This window comes from Xiphophorus hellerii, chromosome 17 (genome assembly GCF_003331165.1).
Source record: "Xiphophorus hellerii strain 12219 chromosome 17, Xiphophorus_hellerii-4.1, whole genome shotgun sequence".
NCBI classification, from domain to species: Eukaryota; Metazoa; Chordata; class Actinopteri; order Cyprinodontiformes; family Poeciliidae; genus Xiphophorus; species Xiphophorus hellerii.
The window spans coordinates 20,022,637-20,037,678 of record NC_045688.1 but is presented as its reverse complement, the minus strand read 5'-3'; the positions used below and the strand labels follow the sequence as shown (position 1 = coordinate 20,037,678).

The window sequence follows — 15,042 nt, the reverse complement described above, 5'->3', positions numbered from 1 at the left end:
AATGAGGTCAGCTGACTACCTGAATATACTGAATGACCAGGTTATTCCATCAATGGATTTTGTCTTCCCAAATGGAACGGGCATATTCCAAGATGACAATGCCAGGATTCATCGGGCTCACATTGTGAAAGAGTGGTTCAGGGAGCATGAGACATCTTTTTCACACATGGATTGGCCACCACAGAGTCCAGACCTTAACCCCATTGAGAATCTTTGGGATGTGCTGGAGAAGGCTTTGCGCAGTGGTCAGACTCTCCCATCATCAATACAAGATCTTGGTGAAAGATTAATGCAACACTGGATGGAAATCAATCTTGTGACACTGCAGAAGCTTATTGAAACAATGCAACAGCGAATGCGGGCTGTAATCAAAGCTAAAGGCGGTACAACAAAATATTAGAGAGTGTGACCATCTTTTGGTGGCGACTTTTTTTTTGGCCAGGCAGTGTATATCCACTTCCGCACCATTGATTCGTTCATGTTAAATTCTCTCGCTGCTGCTCTATTCCCGTGTTCTACTGCGTGACTGATCGCCTTGAGCTTAAACTCTGCGTCGTAAGCATGTCTCTTAATAGGAGCCATTTTGGGGTCTTTACACAAAACCCAGCGTGCACCGCGCGCTTCTTCTTCTACGGGGGAAAATGAAGTCGGCGGCTGCTTACCGTAGTTGCGAGACCTGTTGTGGCTCAATATTAGTCCATATATAAGGCGAACCGGATTATAAGGCGCACTCTCAGCTTTTGAGAAAATTGAAGGTTTTTAGGTGCGCCTTATAGTGCGGAAAATATGGTACTTGAAATTCTCCTCCTCTTCTTTTGATCACAAAGACCAAATGAAACTAGTCAGTTATTGAATAAATAAATTAAGGATGCATTCAATTCAGTACATCCCAGAGTGCAGTGGATGTATACATTATATGCATTTGACTTTGCTTGCTTTGTTTTTTTCCTAGGTTCGCAATAAAGTCTCAGATGGTGATGCTTTAATGAGCGACATTACCTCTCTAATTAAAGGCAAATACAAGAACCAGTCAGGTAATACACACCAATGTGCTTTGAAGCTAGAGTAATTTCTTCTCAGGTTTTGTTTTCAGTTCACATATTAACATAGAGAGCAGCCACTTTGTAACAATGTGCCACATGTGCCACAGGCATTGTGTATGTGTTCTCTCAGAAGGATGCTGAGATGGTGTCTTCTGAACTCAAAAAACGCGACATCTCAGCATATCCTTATCATGCCAATATGGACCCAGAAGACAAGTCGCAAGTTCACTGCAGATGGACTTCAAACAAAATCCAGGTGATAAACTTGATTGATCTTACAAAAACGCTGTAGTTTTACTAATTACATGTACATATTAATACATGCATGTTTTATAATTTTGATATGTGTTTTGAATTTTACTGTTGATTGAGTGATTCCGTTTCTTTGGGATAAATTAGCTGATCTGTTTTATATATTTTAGAGGTCCAATGACCCATTTGATTGTGGGAGTCATAACCGAGCATTTTGCTGAAATATCTGTATTGGCGTTCAGGTTGTGGTTGCCACGGTGGCGTTTGGCATGGGCATTGACAAACAAGATGTCAGGTTTGTTATCCACCACACCATGAGCAAGTCCGTTGAGAACTACTACCAAGAGAGTGGGCGTGCAGGTACACATCATCATTAAGGGGTGCCCTGATAAATCAGCCTTAATTTCCTTCATTTTGAGCAATTGGCAGACACTAGCATGACAAACCGATCTTATCCACCGATCTTATCTGTCTATGCCTGGGGTGGTGAACCAGTTCAGCATTAAGAACCAAATTAAGCTCTTCGTCACCAGAAAGAACCACATAGCAATTTCAAGATTAGCTTTGTACCACATTGCTGAAACAATTTTTTTTTTACCCTACACCTTTAGTGGAACTCAAGGAAGTTTTTATTTTTTAACAGTGTCTTCAGGTTTGGTTTGTATTCTGTTATAGCTACTTTCATGTACAGTATGTTATCAAGAACAGGACAATTATTAGACTTAACTTGTTTAAGTAGAGTAAAAACTTATTCACAGATGTACAGAAAATATTTGTCTTTGTCTGCCACACTGCCGGATGTGGAAGTGTCTCATGCAGGACATTTTTGAAACATGTAGGGCAATTTACTCACGTGGGTCAGATGTGCATCTATTTGAGGGTATTGTGGTGACCTCTAATTTTTGCATATTTTACACTGTACTTAAAATATTATTTTGGTGTAACATCCCAAGATCATCACTGGACTCATTTAGCCCTCTTTAAAAACTTCCTGGATACACACCTGCTCAGTAGTCTTAAGAAGGCCTTTAATATAAACATTAATATTCAAACACTAATACATTTGAATATTTTGAATGTGACGCACTAACTTAAAACTCACTCAAAGGTTAAACACAGCAGGTGTGACTCACATTAATAAATATCATTATTTATTTAAACTCTAAAAGGAGTCTTTGTTTCTTTCTGATTTTTCTGACTTTTGTTCTATTTTTTTTGCAGTAGAAAAATTGCTCCATATCTCAAGTACATAATCCTGCTACTCTCCACATCACCGCAGTGCACACATTATTGATTGTGTTATTGTGACCAGAACCAGTTTGCTTTTCTTAGTGGCAAATTCTTAGCAGCACCAGAACCTGCTGTGCAAACTCTGACATAATGTTTGCTTGTATCTTTTTAGTGGTGGGAATGAACCACAGTCTTCTGAGCTTGGATGTGGCTTGAAGTGCACTGACTTGAAATAATGCAGCCAATAGAAATACAGAGATCTGTTGAGGAAAGCTGTTGCCATGGACGCAGATTTTAATCCTAAATGATTCAACTCCCATCTATCACCTAAAGTCTCCCAGACTGACAACTACTGCAGACTTGTAGCACTAGGCAGCACTGCTTTTGCCAGTGCTGCCTTCAGGGAGTGTGGGAAATTTCAGTATAAAAGAGCCGCACAGGATGCGTCAGAGTTGCTGCTCAAGAGTTGCAGGTTTGACAGTCCTGGTATATGCAAAGATCTGAAAATCAGCCACTGTCCTCTTTGCTTTGCCATGAGAGAGGACTGACTGACTGACCCGCCCGCCAGGTCACATCTGCATATATGGAGCTGACAATAGTCAATACACTGTTGTAGCAACTTTTTAGAAAAGAAAAATTGGTGTCAGCCAAAAATCTTAATTAAAAGATCAGTGATCAGTTAGAAAGATCCTATTGGTGCACCCTAATTCTCATACATTTAAGTTCTAATAGCAGCTTCAGTGCTCATTCGTTCTTTGAAATACATAATGTTATTCTGAGTCCTCAGGTCGAGATGATCTTCCAGCAGACTGCATCGTATATTTTGGCTTTGCTGATATCTTCAGGATCAGCACCATGGTGGTCATGGAAAATGCCGGCTACCAGAAGCTGCTGCAAATGGTCGCCTACTGCCAGAATGCTGACAGGTAACAAGCTACATGATTAATCTCTGGTTCACCCTATGGTTAGAGGTTATCTGATTGTTGGCTGTGTGAAGGTGTCGGCGCTCTCTCATGGCTGTCCACTTTGATGAGGTGTGGGACAATGAAAGATGTAACCAAATGTGTGATACATGCTGCCATGAAGAAGGTTTGTATGTATAGCATATTTACACCTTGAATTTAGAAAGATTTTCAATATGAGTGTGTGTAGCATATAAGCATCAGCTCTATACTCCTTTAGGCTACACTAGTGTGGACATTACCCAGCATGCAAGACAAGTGGTGCTAATTGTAGAGCAAGCAGGGTCCATGAATGAAAAAGTGACCCCACTGAAGCTGGTGGAGACATGGATGGGGAGGGGCCCAGCCAAGCTCAGGAAGATGATCCAGACCACGGCTCTGTCTCGGCTGCAGGCTGAATCTGTGATCGTCTCTTTGCTTCTTCAAGGATATCTCAGGTGACTCATCCTGTTTCTGTGTTTAAGTTTGGTTACAGGGGCTAGTAAAACTAGCTTATTTTGCTTATTCTGACTGAAATGATTCGTGAAGGAGGTCTGAAATTTTGCAGTTATTTTCCTTTTTTACTTTAGTTTTAGTTAAAATAAATAAATAAAACGAGAATTTACATTAGTACATTTTTGTGATGGCAAAATGAAGCAAGAGGAAATATGAAAATTTGCCCACCAATTTTAAAACTAGAGATCAGCTTCCCCATGGTCCAGTGATGCAAATGTTTATGGTTACTTTATACTTTGGTTTTTAGAGCAATGGTTCGTAAACTATCTATAACATATATCACATCAATGCCAGGATTACCATTCCTACCATAATGACAGTACCAGAACATAACATGAACTTCATATTTTGTTGTATTATCTCAAGTAAACAAAAGAGGGAAAAAACTTTACCAATACTTTATAAGTTGCACAGTAGAGTATCTGGTTTGAAGTTATTACAGCCTTGATTAGTCTAATAATAACTCTGAATAATGAGGGTTTATTTTATTTTTACTATTTAAAAACTAGCCCCAAATGGTCCATCTTATAAAAAAGTAATGAAAATGTTATATTAGAACTATTTTTTCTACTTGACCTGGGAAGAAGACTAACTGGGAAGAAGACTAAATTTGCTGCATTGTTTTTTGTCTCAATTGGAGTTGGGGGTTTTTGTGTGTTTTTTAGTAAACTTATCCTGTTTATATTGTAAGTTTATAACATAGTTTTGCTCCCTCTGAAAGTTTTAAACCTGTTTACTCTTCATTTTGAAGGCAGAGGTTAAATTTTGAAGTATTCAGGCTAAAGCAATAAAATGATAATTAATGTTGTAAGATTAACAATATAATATATAAAATATTTGATGAAATGGGAATCATTACATCAAATGACTCCCATTTGATGTAATGAAATGGGAATAATTTCATTCCCATTTCTTAATTACAGCAGCTCATTCAACTAGCCTTCTAGTTCCAACTTACTAGAACTTTTTAAAAGATGACCCCTCTTTAAGCCACGTTGGCCTTTCAGTTGTGAGCTGGTCAAGCTGTCCATGTTACAATGCAATGTTCAGGTCTAGCTGGTCACAATAAGACTCTAACTTCCATTTCAGCCATCTATAAAAACAGCTCTGTTGGCTTCTGTGTTGAATTTAGAGAGGATTACAGCTTCACGCCATATACCACCTACTTCTATATGAAGCTTGGCCGCAAAGCTCCTCTGCTAAAGGAGGAGACTCACACAATCAACATGAACATGTGGCCAGCTGGAGACGGACCTTCTGTGGTGAGTGTTTAGTTTAAAAGGTTTGTCTTTAAGTAAAAAGGGGGATTTTAAGGTTAACTACAAATTCTTTGAAAGTTATCCCATCCTCCAGGTTCTGAAAAGTTATTCTCACTTCTCATAAAATTTGGTCTGGATGGAGTTTCAGAAAACATTCCTTTATTCAGGCTGGGCAACAAGGCTGTTTTAGAAGGCTGTCAAGGTTTGTAAGATTAGAAATGGGCCAATTACCTCTCAAGTGTATAAAGGTCTCCAAGTATGTCTGACGCTTAGAGTAACACATTACTCTTTCACCGTCACATATTGCTCTTTTCCATGACTTTGCAGAAAACACAAGTATTTCAAATTGTACAAATCAAAACTGAAAGAGCGCCACTCTTATTAAGCTAACACAGTTTCAGAACTGCAGTTTATATGCTATGAATTTTCTTGGTGCCATTATCAGGTGAGTTGTATTAATATTTTGGCATTTTTACTAATATAGGCAATATTCAAGTATTTGAAAATTTATGAAGCTCTAGTGAACTTGGGGGGAATAACAAGGAATTATTGGCCTACCATCCATCAGTTCACACCCCCCTGTTATATAGGACTATATATTAACTGGAATTTGCACACCCTAACCCACATCCTTGTAAATCTGGCCCTGTGTGTAGATGCCAAATGGGGTAGGTGGCTTGTTGAAGTTAGAATTGAACTGAACTCATCAAAATAGAGGAAAGGATTTAATTTACTTTAGACGTGGCTGGATTGTTGGTGTAAGATGTCAATGTCAAATTTATTTATATAGCACTTTAAAAACAGATGTAAAACTGCACCAAAGTTCTGTACAAGAATGACAATAACACAAATGGATAAAAACAGAGTATCAAAACACTACTTCAAATAAATGCCAAAGAATAAAAATTAGTTTTGAGAAGCAATTTAAAATGATCCAGGCTGTGGACAGATCTAATTTGGAAAGGTAAATTGTTACATAGAATAGGAGCAACAACAGAAAAAGCCTAATCTCCTTTCCTCTTAAGTCGGGTCCGAGGAACTGTCAGTAATAGCTGATTATTTGATCGTAGGGTTCTGGACACAGACTGAAATTTTAAAAGGTCCCAAAGATAAGGGGGAGCTAACCCATTTAAAACTTTATAAGTTAATAAAAGAATCTTAAAATCAATTCGATAAAAGACGGGCAGCCAATGTAAGTAAAGAGGCCAGCTGCATTCTGGATCATTTGAAGTTGCTGCATCTGTGATTTATCCATGCCTTTATATAATAAATTGCAATAATCCTAACGAGATGTAATGAAGGCATGGATAAGTCCTTCAAAGTTCTTAAAACAAAAATAAGATTTAACTTTTGCTAAAATCCACAGGTGATAAAAGCTTGATTTAACGACAGAGCTAACTTGTTTATCTAGCTTTAAACAGCTATCAAAAGTAAAACCAAGATTCCTAGCAGAGGTCTGACAAAACCGAGCTAAAGAACCAAGAATCAGATAATATAACTTGAGTTTTACTTTGATTGGGATGAAGAAAGTTTTGTTCCATCCAAGATTTGACTTCAGCTAAACAATCTATCAATAGCTGAAGAGATTCATTTTTACCATTTTGTAGTTTAAGGGGCATATAAATCTGGACGTCATCCGCAATGAAAAGAAACGTTAAATTTATGGAAAATTTGACCAAGAGGCAATAAATATAAGATAAACAAAATGGGACCTAAAATTGAGCCTTGGGGAACGCCGTACTTTAAAGGTTTGGCCCCAGAACAGCATTGGTCAAGATGAACTGAGAAAGTTCTGTTTTCTAAATAAGATTTATACCATTCAAATACTGGGCCTCTCAGGCCAACACAATGTTTTAATCTATATAAGAGAATCTGATGATATACAGTGTCAAATGCTGCTCTCAGATCTAGAAGTAATAAAATTGCGACATTGCCTAAATCAACTGTTAAAAGAAGATCATTATACACTTGAAGCAAAGCTGTTTCAGTGCTATGAGCAGCTTTAAACCCAGACTGAAATTTCTCAGTTATATTATTGCAGTAGATCAGAAGATAGGCTAATCTTCTGATCTACTGCAATTTTCACACTCAACCATTTCTGCTTTCCAGCAGAATGAAAATCTGTGGATAATGGAAACAGGTTCAAATGGTAAATGTCTTTTACTTGGACAGGGCTTTATCAAGTCATTGATGCATGCACTCACACACTGATTGTGGCAAGCTACTGGATAGTAGCCACAGCTGCTCTGCGGCAGTCTGAAAGAAGCGAAGCTGCCATACACCTTCGCCACCAGGCCCTCTGACCACCACCAGCAGCAGGCAAGGCAAAGGGTGAAATGTCTTGCCCAGGACACAGATTCAGGTTGACTGGGGATCGAACCAGCAATCCGCCTATTGCAGGACAAACCAAGGTCACTCCCCAAAAAAAGGGAAAGGCAACAGTATCTCAAACCAACCAAGCTATGTGAAATACTGCTTCTGTATCCAGGAGACGTACAGGTTTTGCAGGGAAGGTTGATAGCTGCTAAACACCTTCTTAGCATAGCGGATGATCCGCTGCTGTCTGTTTCTGTCCTTAGCAGTGGCTAAGGACTGTGATGGAAGACTTGAGGATGGACTCAATGGGGGTATTGAAGTGTATCATTGTCTTTAGCAGGTTGAATTTTTTCAGTTGCTACAGGAGGTCACACAAGATGATGGGGGAAGGTGGGACTATTCCTGAAGTCTTCAACTATCTCCATCGTCTTATCAGCATCCTCCCACATGTAGATGGACTTAACTGCCTCAGCGATGAGTCCAATGAGAGTGGTGTTGTTCACCACTTTCAGGAGCTTGGTTGATGGTGCAGATGTTGATGAGAAGAGTAGAGGGGAAAGGACACAGCCTTGGGGTATCCAGTGCTGGTTTTTTTACACTTAGAAGGGACTTTTCTCAGCTTTACATTATACTTCTTGTCAGACAGGATGTCTGTTTATTTATTTATTTATTCATTTTTTTGAATCAGAAAAGGATTTGGTGGCCTCCACAGCCACCCGATTCTGTCCCTGTAATGGAAATTGTATTTTATTAATTTATAGCTGTACCTATTATACAGAACACTACACTTTATATTACTCAGCCCTTATTTGCATAGCACACTTTGATGTTAGTCTCTTTAATATAATGTTGATAGATCACAACATTTTCTGGCAATATTTACTGTTTTATATAATTTTTAAGGACAGAGGATTCTTAAAGTTACACATGGAAACTAAAGGTGTCCCATAGTGTCTAGCCCACTGAGCCAAGGATAAAGAGAGATTAGAGTCAGTAGACTAGAGGCATTATAGCACAGACATTAACAGGAGCTGGATACTTTCTCATAAAATGAATGAATATTTTCTTTCATATTTCTGGCCTCTGTTCTTTAAATCTTGTTTCTTCTTCTCTGGCTGATGTGTTTTCCATTTACCGTTTTAAAATGTTTCTGCACGTTTTGCAATATTTGAAGAGGTAAGTGAGTAATGAATGTATTTTTTAATTTCTAAAGACCTGCTTGTAGTAATAACCTTGCTTTTTGTTACGTTTCAGTTCACTAACTTGTTAAAGAAAATTGATCACCTCATAAAAATATCCTTTTGAGTCTTATCCTATTTGTAACTGAATTAATCATAAATAATTGTGGTGTATGCATTTATTTACTGCTAGTATCAAAGAAAAGGGGTGATTTTACCACAGTTTAATGATAATCTCTAGTTCAACAAGATATGATCTAATACCTGTTTATCCAGGTTGAAACCAGAAGTTTGCATACAAAGAATAAAGTCACACCCACCTTTGTTTCTCAGCACCTAACTTCTCTTGTCAAGTGTAGATATACAAAAATATGTCAGCGTCCAAAATCTATCCAAATCAGACACACTTATCTCTGGGACACAGGTTTTGTGTCCCAGAGATTAAGTGTGTTTTAGTCCAAATGTGGAGATTGACCCCAGAACAAAAACCAAAGACCTTGTGAAGATGCTGCTGAAGCTGATACAGCCATTATCCATGTGAACCATGTCCTGCACCAACATAGGCTGAAAGGCCACTCGGCTAGAAGGAAGCCAGTATTTCAAAAGGAACATAAAAAGCCAGTTTGCAGTTTGCAAATGTCTATGGGGAGGGTGGGGGTGGGGGGAGGCACGGGTATGGTTGTACCATCCTAACTGTGAAATATGGGTGTGGAAGTATCATATTGTTGCTGCAGGAGGAACTGGTGCACTTCATAACATAGATTGGCATCACGTAGAAAGGAGGAATGGCCCAGAATTCCAGTAAAGTATTGAGAAAAGTTTGAGGAAGGAAAACCACAACATTTGACCGAAAACATGCAGTTCAAATGCAATGCTACCAAAAACTGAGGAAATGTATGCAAACTTCTGATTTTGTAGACATAACAAACCTCTGATATACACTTTCTTGTATTATTATGGCAAATAAATAATAGAAATACATCTAGCAAATAGAAACAATTCTGATAATTTTATCTGACCTTAAAACAATTGGTTTGGTCTTATTTAACTTGAGACAGTGTATGTGTCTTTGTATTAGGTGTATGTAAACTTCTGGAGCTGGATGGAGTCTGTCATTAAAAATAGGAATGTGGTGTTCTTGCAGTGTTCTTTTGGTTCACTCTGTAGCTGTGGACCATCTCAAATAAAGACTGTTGTTAATGACTTATAGGTAAAACCTACAACTGGCAAGGGACAATCCAAGGAGGAAAAGAGATCAGTTCAAAGCTCTGGAGACTCCCATGTGTCCAAGAAAGTCAAGACAAGGCTTTCCTAGTCCCCTCAACCCCTACAAACCCAGAAGACAAGTCAATAAAGTACAGTCCATCATTCTGTACTCTGTTCTCTTCTGCTGCTATTGGCATGGCACCATCCTGATGATTGTGCTTGATGTTTGAAACTGAATGTTGGAGGTTGGTTTGGTATGAAGGTACTTCTTGTCTAATATTAACAGGTTAAATCAGTAAAATCATTTTCACCAGCAGGCTTGGACAATGCATAGAGAAAAACTGACCTCTGTCCACTGCAAATAGGTGGCTAAATTGTAATTCCTTTTTAAGTGTCCAACCTCTGGAAACATAAACTCATCAGGTCTGGACATGTTTCCATTGTATGAACAAATTAAGACATTACGGTAAGCTTTAGAATTCCTCTTAGCAGTATAGACACTGGGGGCAGTCTACCAAAAATTATGGATGTCGTGATTGTAGTTTCCTGGCTAATTCTCGATCTTTAAAAAGCCTGACCTGCCAATTTTGATTTTGGCTAATATCAATGACTTTTCCAAAAAGCCGTTAACAGTGGGGTGAGTATTGTTAACTGCACATGTACAGACATGACCTAGTGTGGTCTTAGTCTCTTGGCATAGTATAAGTGGACAGTGGATGATTTTCAGACTTTTGTGTTGGCAGGCAAGACTGGTGGATAGGATCAGTTTCTAATGTATCAGCTGATCAATCTTCCAAAATGAAGGAAATCAAGGCAGATTTATTGGTGCACCCCTACCAAATATGCAACAAATTGATTTGACCTGCGTGTTCTCACATCTTTTTATCAGACCAAAAACTATTTGAAACAATTGTGGATCAGACAGCAAAGCTCAGGTCATTCTAGCTTCTCTGGTAGGCAGTTCTTTCACACAGCAGACTAGAAACATTCCAGTTAATTTTCAGCTTTGCAAGAAAATGATACAAGTTTGTATCTAGCTAGTGGCAGATGGGATTCTGAAATTAAACTATGATGCAGCTCTATATAGCAGTGACTCAACTTGCAGTGAATATAACTTAACTAGGGGTTGCGCCAACTAGTCGAGTAGGATATGCTTAATATAAACTAATATTACACCGCTAATACACAGCTTCAATCTCAAATAATATTGCTACCAACATGCTCTATTTAGCACGGTTTAATAAAAAAGAGTGTTATTAAACTAAAATATTTTAAGTACAGGGACGGTTATAAAGCCAGGTATAAATAAAATAAATTAAATAAAACCTACCTTAATCTTTGATGAAATAAAATGGATGAAACGAAACTTCCACAGATAGAATGTATTGATAAGAAATGAGTAAACAGTATGTGACGTAGCATTTTTTGTGTGCATGCACATTACCGCAAGGTAGGGCAGATTCACGGATAGCACAGAAAGTTAGAACACCGGTTAAAAACCCCCCAAAAAACAACAGCTGGAACACCGAAATAATATGGGACATTGCCCCAGGACTTTTCATGCATCCAACATTTCAATAGGACAGAACGGGGCATAATGGTGAAGTTGAAGGAAGCAAATATTTCAATAAGTACTGGGAATTTTGAAAAGAAGTTAATCATTAAATTTAGGAATTATGAAATTATAGATGTAAAGAAAGATTTTTTCTCATTCCAACTTATGAGTCATCATCGTACAAGCCTAATATTTATTTCCTGTATCATACGTCATATGTCACTAACATTTCATCCCATCATCATAAACTGGTCAGTATGTGCTGAGTAACTACACTTGTGAAACCTACCATTGCTGCTTGATGCTTTAGAAAACTCTGAATGAAAGTGATCTGTATTATTTTCTTTCTTTAATGCTTTTTTTCCATATTGAGCCCTTTTTTGTTGCTAATTGTCTATATTTCACTGATACAGGACAAATCAGCTACTGAAGTCGATGAGGAAAAGAGGTCTGTGTGAGCCCTGATCCCCCTGCCATTAAGAACAGATGTCCCCCACAAAAAAAAAACTGAAGCTGAGGAAACAAGAGCTAAAACAATCCAGACAGCTAGAGGGAGCACAAAAGCAGCCTGCTCACAGACAGGGAGCGGAAGAAGGATAAGAGGAGGTCATTCATGTCCCACAGCGTCGCTATAGAAATTATTGTAGATGTAAGTGATAGAACAAAGCTTAATCAAATTATATCTTTTTCCAAGCCGAACTCAGCTAGCTCTTTAAGGGCAAGGAGAAAACAATGTGAAAAATCAGAGCAGCAGGTGAGAATTTTCAGATACAGCCCTGTCCTCACTGTGTCCAGCTCTCCCTCCCAGGTTTCACTAAAGTAAAGCAGTTCACTTTAGTTTCTTGTTTAAAGAGTAAATTAATGCTGTCATAGGAACAAACTCTTTCACCTTCTCTTCTGAGAATAGAAACACATTTAATTTGGCATCTCAATATCCATGAAGACTACACAGCTTCTGTAACTTTAGGCTTATTGTTTCTTTAGTTTCCAAATTGATTTGTATCCTATCATCCTGTCACATTTCACTGAGTTTTTTTTAAATGAAATTTTCATTGATGTAATAAAAGATTTAAGAAAACTGTCTTCCACTGACAATATTTCTTTATAAAAGTTGAAGCATTATTTCATAGATTAAAAAAATGTAGTTTTAGGCATAACATCTCTGAGGAAACCTTCAGAGGGATAAGATAATCCCACTGAATAAGTTGTCTTATTTCTTATCCCACTTAATAAGAAATGTTTTCTTTGATGGCCTTTTCGGTGAAACACATTAGGAACACATTTCTCAACAGTTATCATTTTCATTTTGGATTTTTTACATATGTATATAAGTTCTAAATCTGGATTTCCACCTGAACTCTAATATTTACTGTCGCTGTGATACAGTTATGGGATATGTGTTATTATATAAATATATTCTCTTCATAAGTCTCAGAAACCAGACTCGCCACTAGTGTATATTCAATGCACGTTCTCGTCTGTTGCGCGCTCTCGTCATGACCACGTCGCCATTTTGATTCGAAATTTATGACTTGAGTTTTTCCTGCCTTGCTTGCTAAACTTAGCCGCGCGTTGAATATCTTTATGAGTCCAAATCATACCTTGAACATATGCAATAATACGTATTACTGTTAATGCAAAGGAGCTATTAATGCGTAAAAGTTGAGGATTTAATTGATTCTAAATCTATATTTGACTAACGTTAGCTAAGTTGATCTAGTTCATGTTAGCCCTGTGCTGTCAGACTGAACCATTTTCAAAACAAACCACTCAGAGGCTAACGAATGCTAGCCAGTTCTGCTAGCTAACAATTAGCTGGATAGCTTGTGACCTAGAACACTCTGCTTATGGATAAAACCCACTAAAGTTTAACAGAGAAGTACGGAACAACACTGGACTTTAAGCCAAAGGTAAGTCTGTGCATAAACATCTTCATTTAACGTAGTTAACCAACGAATGCTAGACTGGTACGGTAACGACAAAGTTGAATCTAAGTTCGGAAGCTAAGTTTGCTAACTTCGCTCAACAGTCAGTGGCTAGTTAGCGTACATGCTGATCAGAAGAATGAGGAACTGGTTAAGACGGGGTTGATTATTCGCCTTAGAAAGGGCATTAATATTGTTAATAGGCTGATAATATTGCTCAGTAGGTCAGATTTTCTTGAAAAGTCTGTTCAGGTGTTGAGATCAATTGTTGCTATGTAACATAACATAATAGCTAAGTTTTGTTGGACTGGTAAAGTTGCTGCTGTTGAGTGTGGTAGATTTTCCTATTGCAGTGATTCAGATCATAATGGTTTGACTTTGTTTTCTTTGGTGTATTGCCACTAATGTGAAAACCAATAGGGAGACGTTTGTTTTGTGGTGTTTTTGCACACGGTCTGACTCGGCTGAGACCAGAACGAACTCAGCTTTGTTTGATCGTGTACAGGAATAAAGTAAACATTGGCTTTCTCAAGCGAAAGTTCAGTCCGCGGGGTTGATTTCGGATTATTGTTTTGAGATTGGGGTTAATTGATTTTCATCTGGTGCTGTCTGCTACCGGTGCCTCACTTGGTTTGAAGTAAACAGAAATCTGAGCTCCTACACCAAGTCAGTTGATGTGCATTTCATGCCAGAGGCTAAGCAAGGTGATTTTACATTTAGTTTTTTACCGAACCTCTGCTTATTTATTGGTTTTATTTAAACCTATAGTTAAAGTGACACCCTCTCTTGTCACAAAATATCCTGAAAGGTAAATACACATTTTTGTCATTCACTGCACAGAAACATTACTATATAGATTTTATATACCACCAGGTTAGTGAACCCCATTGTCATTCCATGCACCTCCATGTTGATCATCTAAACATATACAGGGGTTGGACAATGAAACTGAAACACCTCTCATTTTAGTGTGGGAGGTTTCATGGCTAAATTGGACCAGCCTGGTGGCCAATCTTCATTAATTGCACATTGAACCAATAAGAGCAGAGTGTGAAGGTCCAATTAGCAGGGTAAGAGCCCAGTTTTGCTCAAAATATTGCAATGCACACAACATTATGGGTGACATACCAGAGTTCAAAAGAGGACAAATTGTTGGTGCACATCTTGCTGGTGCATCTGTGACCAAGACAGCAAGTCTTTGTCATGTATCAAGAGCCACAGTATCCAGGGTAATGTCAGCATACCACCAAGAAGGACGAACCACATCCAACAGGATTAACTGTGGACGCAAGAGGAAGCTTTCTGAAAGGGATGTTCGGGTGCTAACCCGGATTGTATCCAAAAAACATAAAACCACGGCTGCCCAAATCACGGCAGAATTAAATGTGCACCTCAACTCTCCTGTTTCCACCAAAACTGTCCGTCGGGAGCTCCACAGGGTCAATATACACGGCCGGGCTGCTATAGCCAAACCTTTGGTCACTCGTGCCAATGCCAAACGTCGGTTTCAATGGTGCAAGGAGCGCAAATCTTGGGCTGTGGACAATGTGAAACATGTATTGTTCTCTGATGAGTCCACCTTTACTGTTTTCCCCACACCCGGGAGAGTTACGGTGTGGAG

The 15,042-nt window shown here is 38.4% G+C and overlaps 2 protein-coding genes across 7 annotated transcripts in view; both read left to right on the top strand.

Annotated features, from left to right (window-relative positions):
• The window catches only part of recql (RecQ helicase-like), a 34,349-nt gene extending 21,770 nt beyond the window's left edge, over positions 1–12,579 (top strand). For 4 of the 5 annotated variants that reach the window (XM_032589122.1, XM_032589123.1, XM_032589121.1 and 1 more), the window contains exons 9-17: positions 953–1,034; positions 1,151–1,299; positions 1,538–1,655; positions 3,313–3,451; positions 3,523–3,614; positions 3,708–3,924; positions 5,115–5,244; positions 9,946–10,090; positions 11,910–12,579. In XM_032589122.1, coding sequence (XP_032445013.1) covers positions 953–1,034; positions 1,151–1,299; positions 1,538–1,655; positions 3,313–3,451; positions 3,523–3,614; positions 3,708–3,924; positions 5,115–5,244; positions 9,946–10,050 — 1,032 coding nt within the window. In that variant the 3' untranslated portion in view covers positions 10,051–10,090; positions 11,910–12,579. Of the gene's footprint in view, positions 1–952; positions 1,035–1,150; positions 1,300–1,537; positions 1,656–3,312; positions 3,452–3,522; positions 3,615–3,707; positions 3,925–5,114; positions 5,245–9,945; positions 10,091–11,909 lie in introns of those variants that run through there. The other variant, XM_032589124.1, reaches the window with a different exon arrangement.
• A 412-nt stretch (positions 12,580–12,991) lies between these two features.
• Positions 12,992–15,042, top strand: part of ppp6r2a (protein phosphatase 6, regulatory subunit 2a) — a 41,498-nt gene continuing 39,447 nt past the window's right edge. Inside the window, exon 1 of one of the 2 annotated variants that reach the window (XM_032589021.1) lies at positions 12,992–13,406. The gene's annotated coding sequence lies outside the window, so the exon portion shown is untranslated. The remainder of the gene's footprint in view (positions 13,407–15,042) is intronic. The other variant, XM_032589020.1, reaches the window with a different exon arrangement.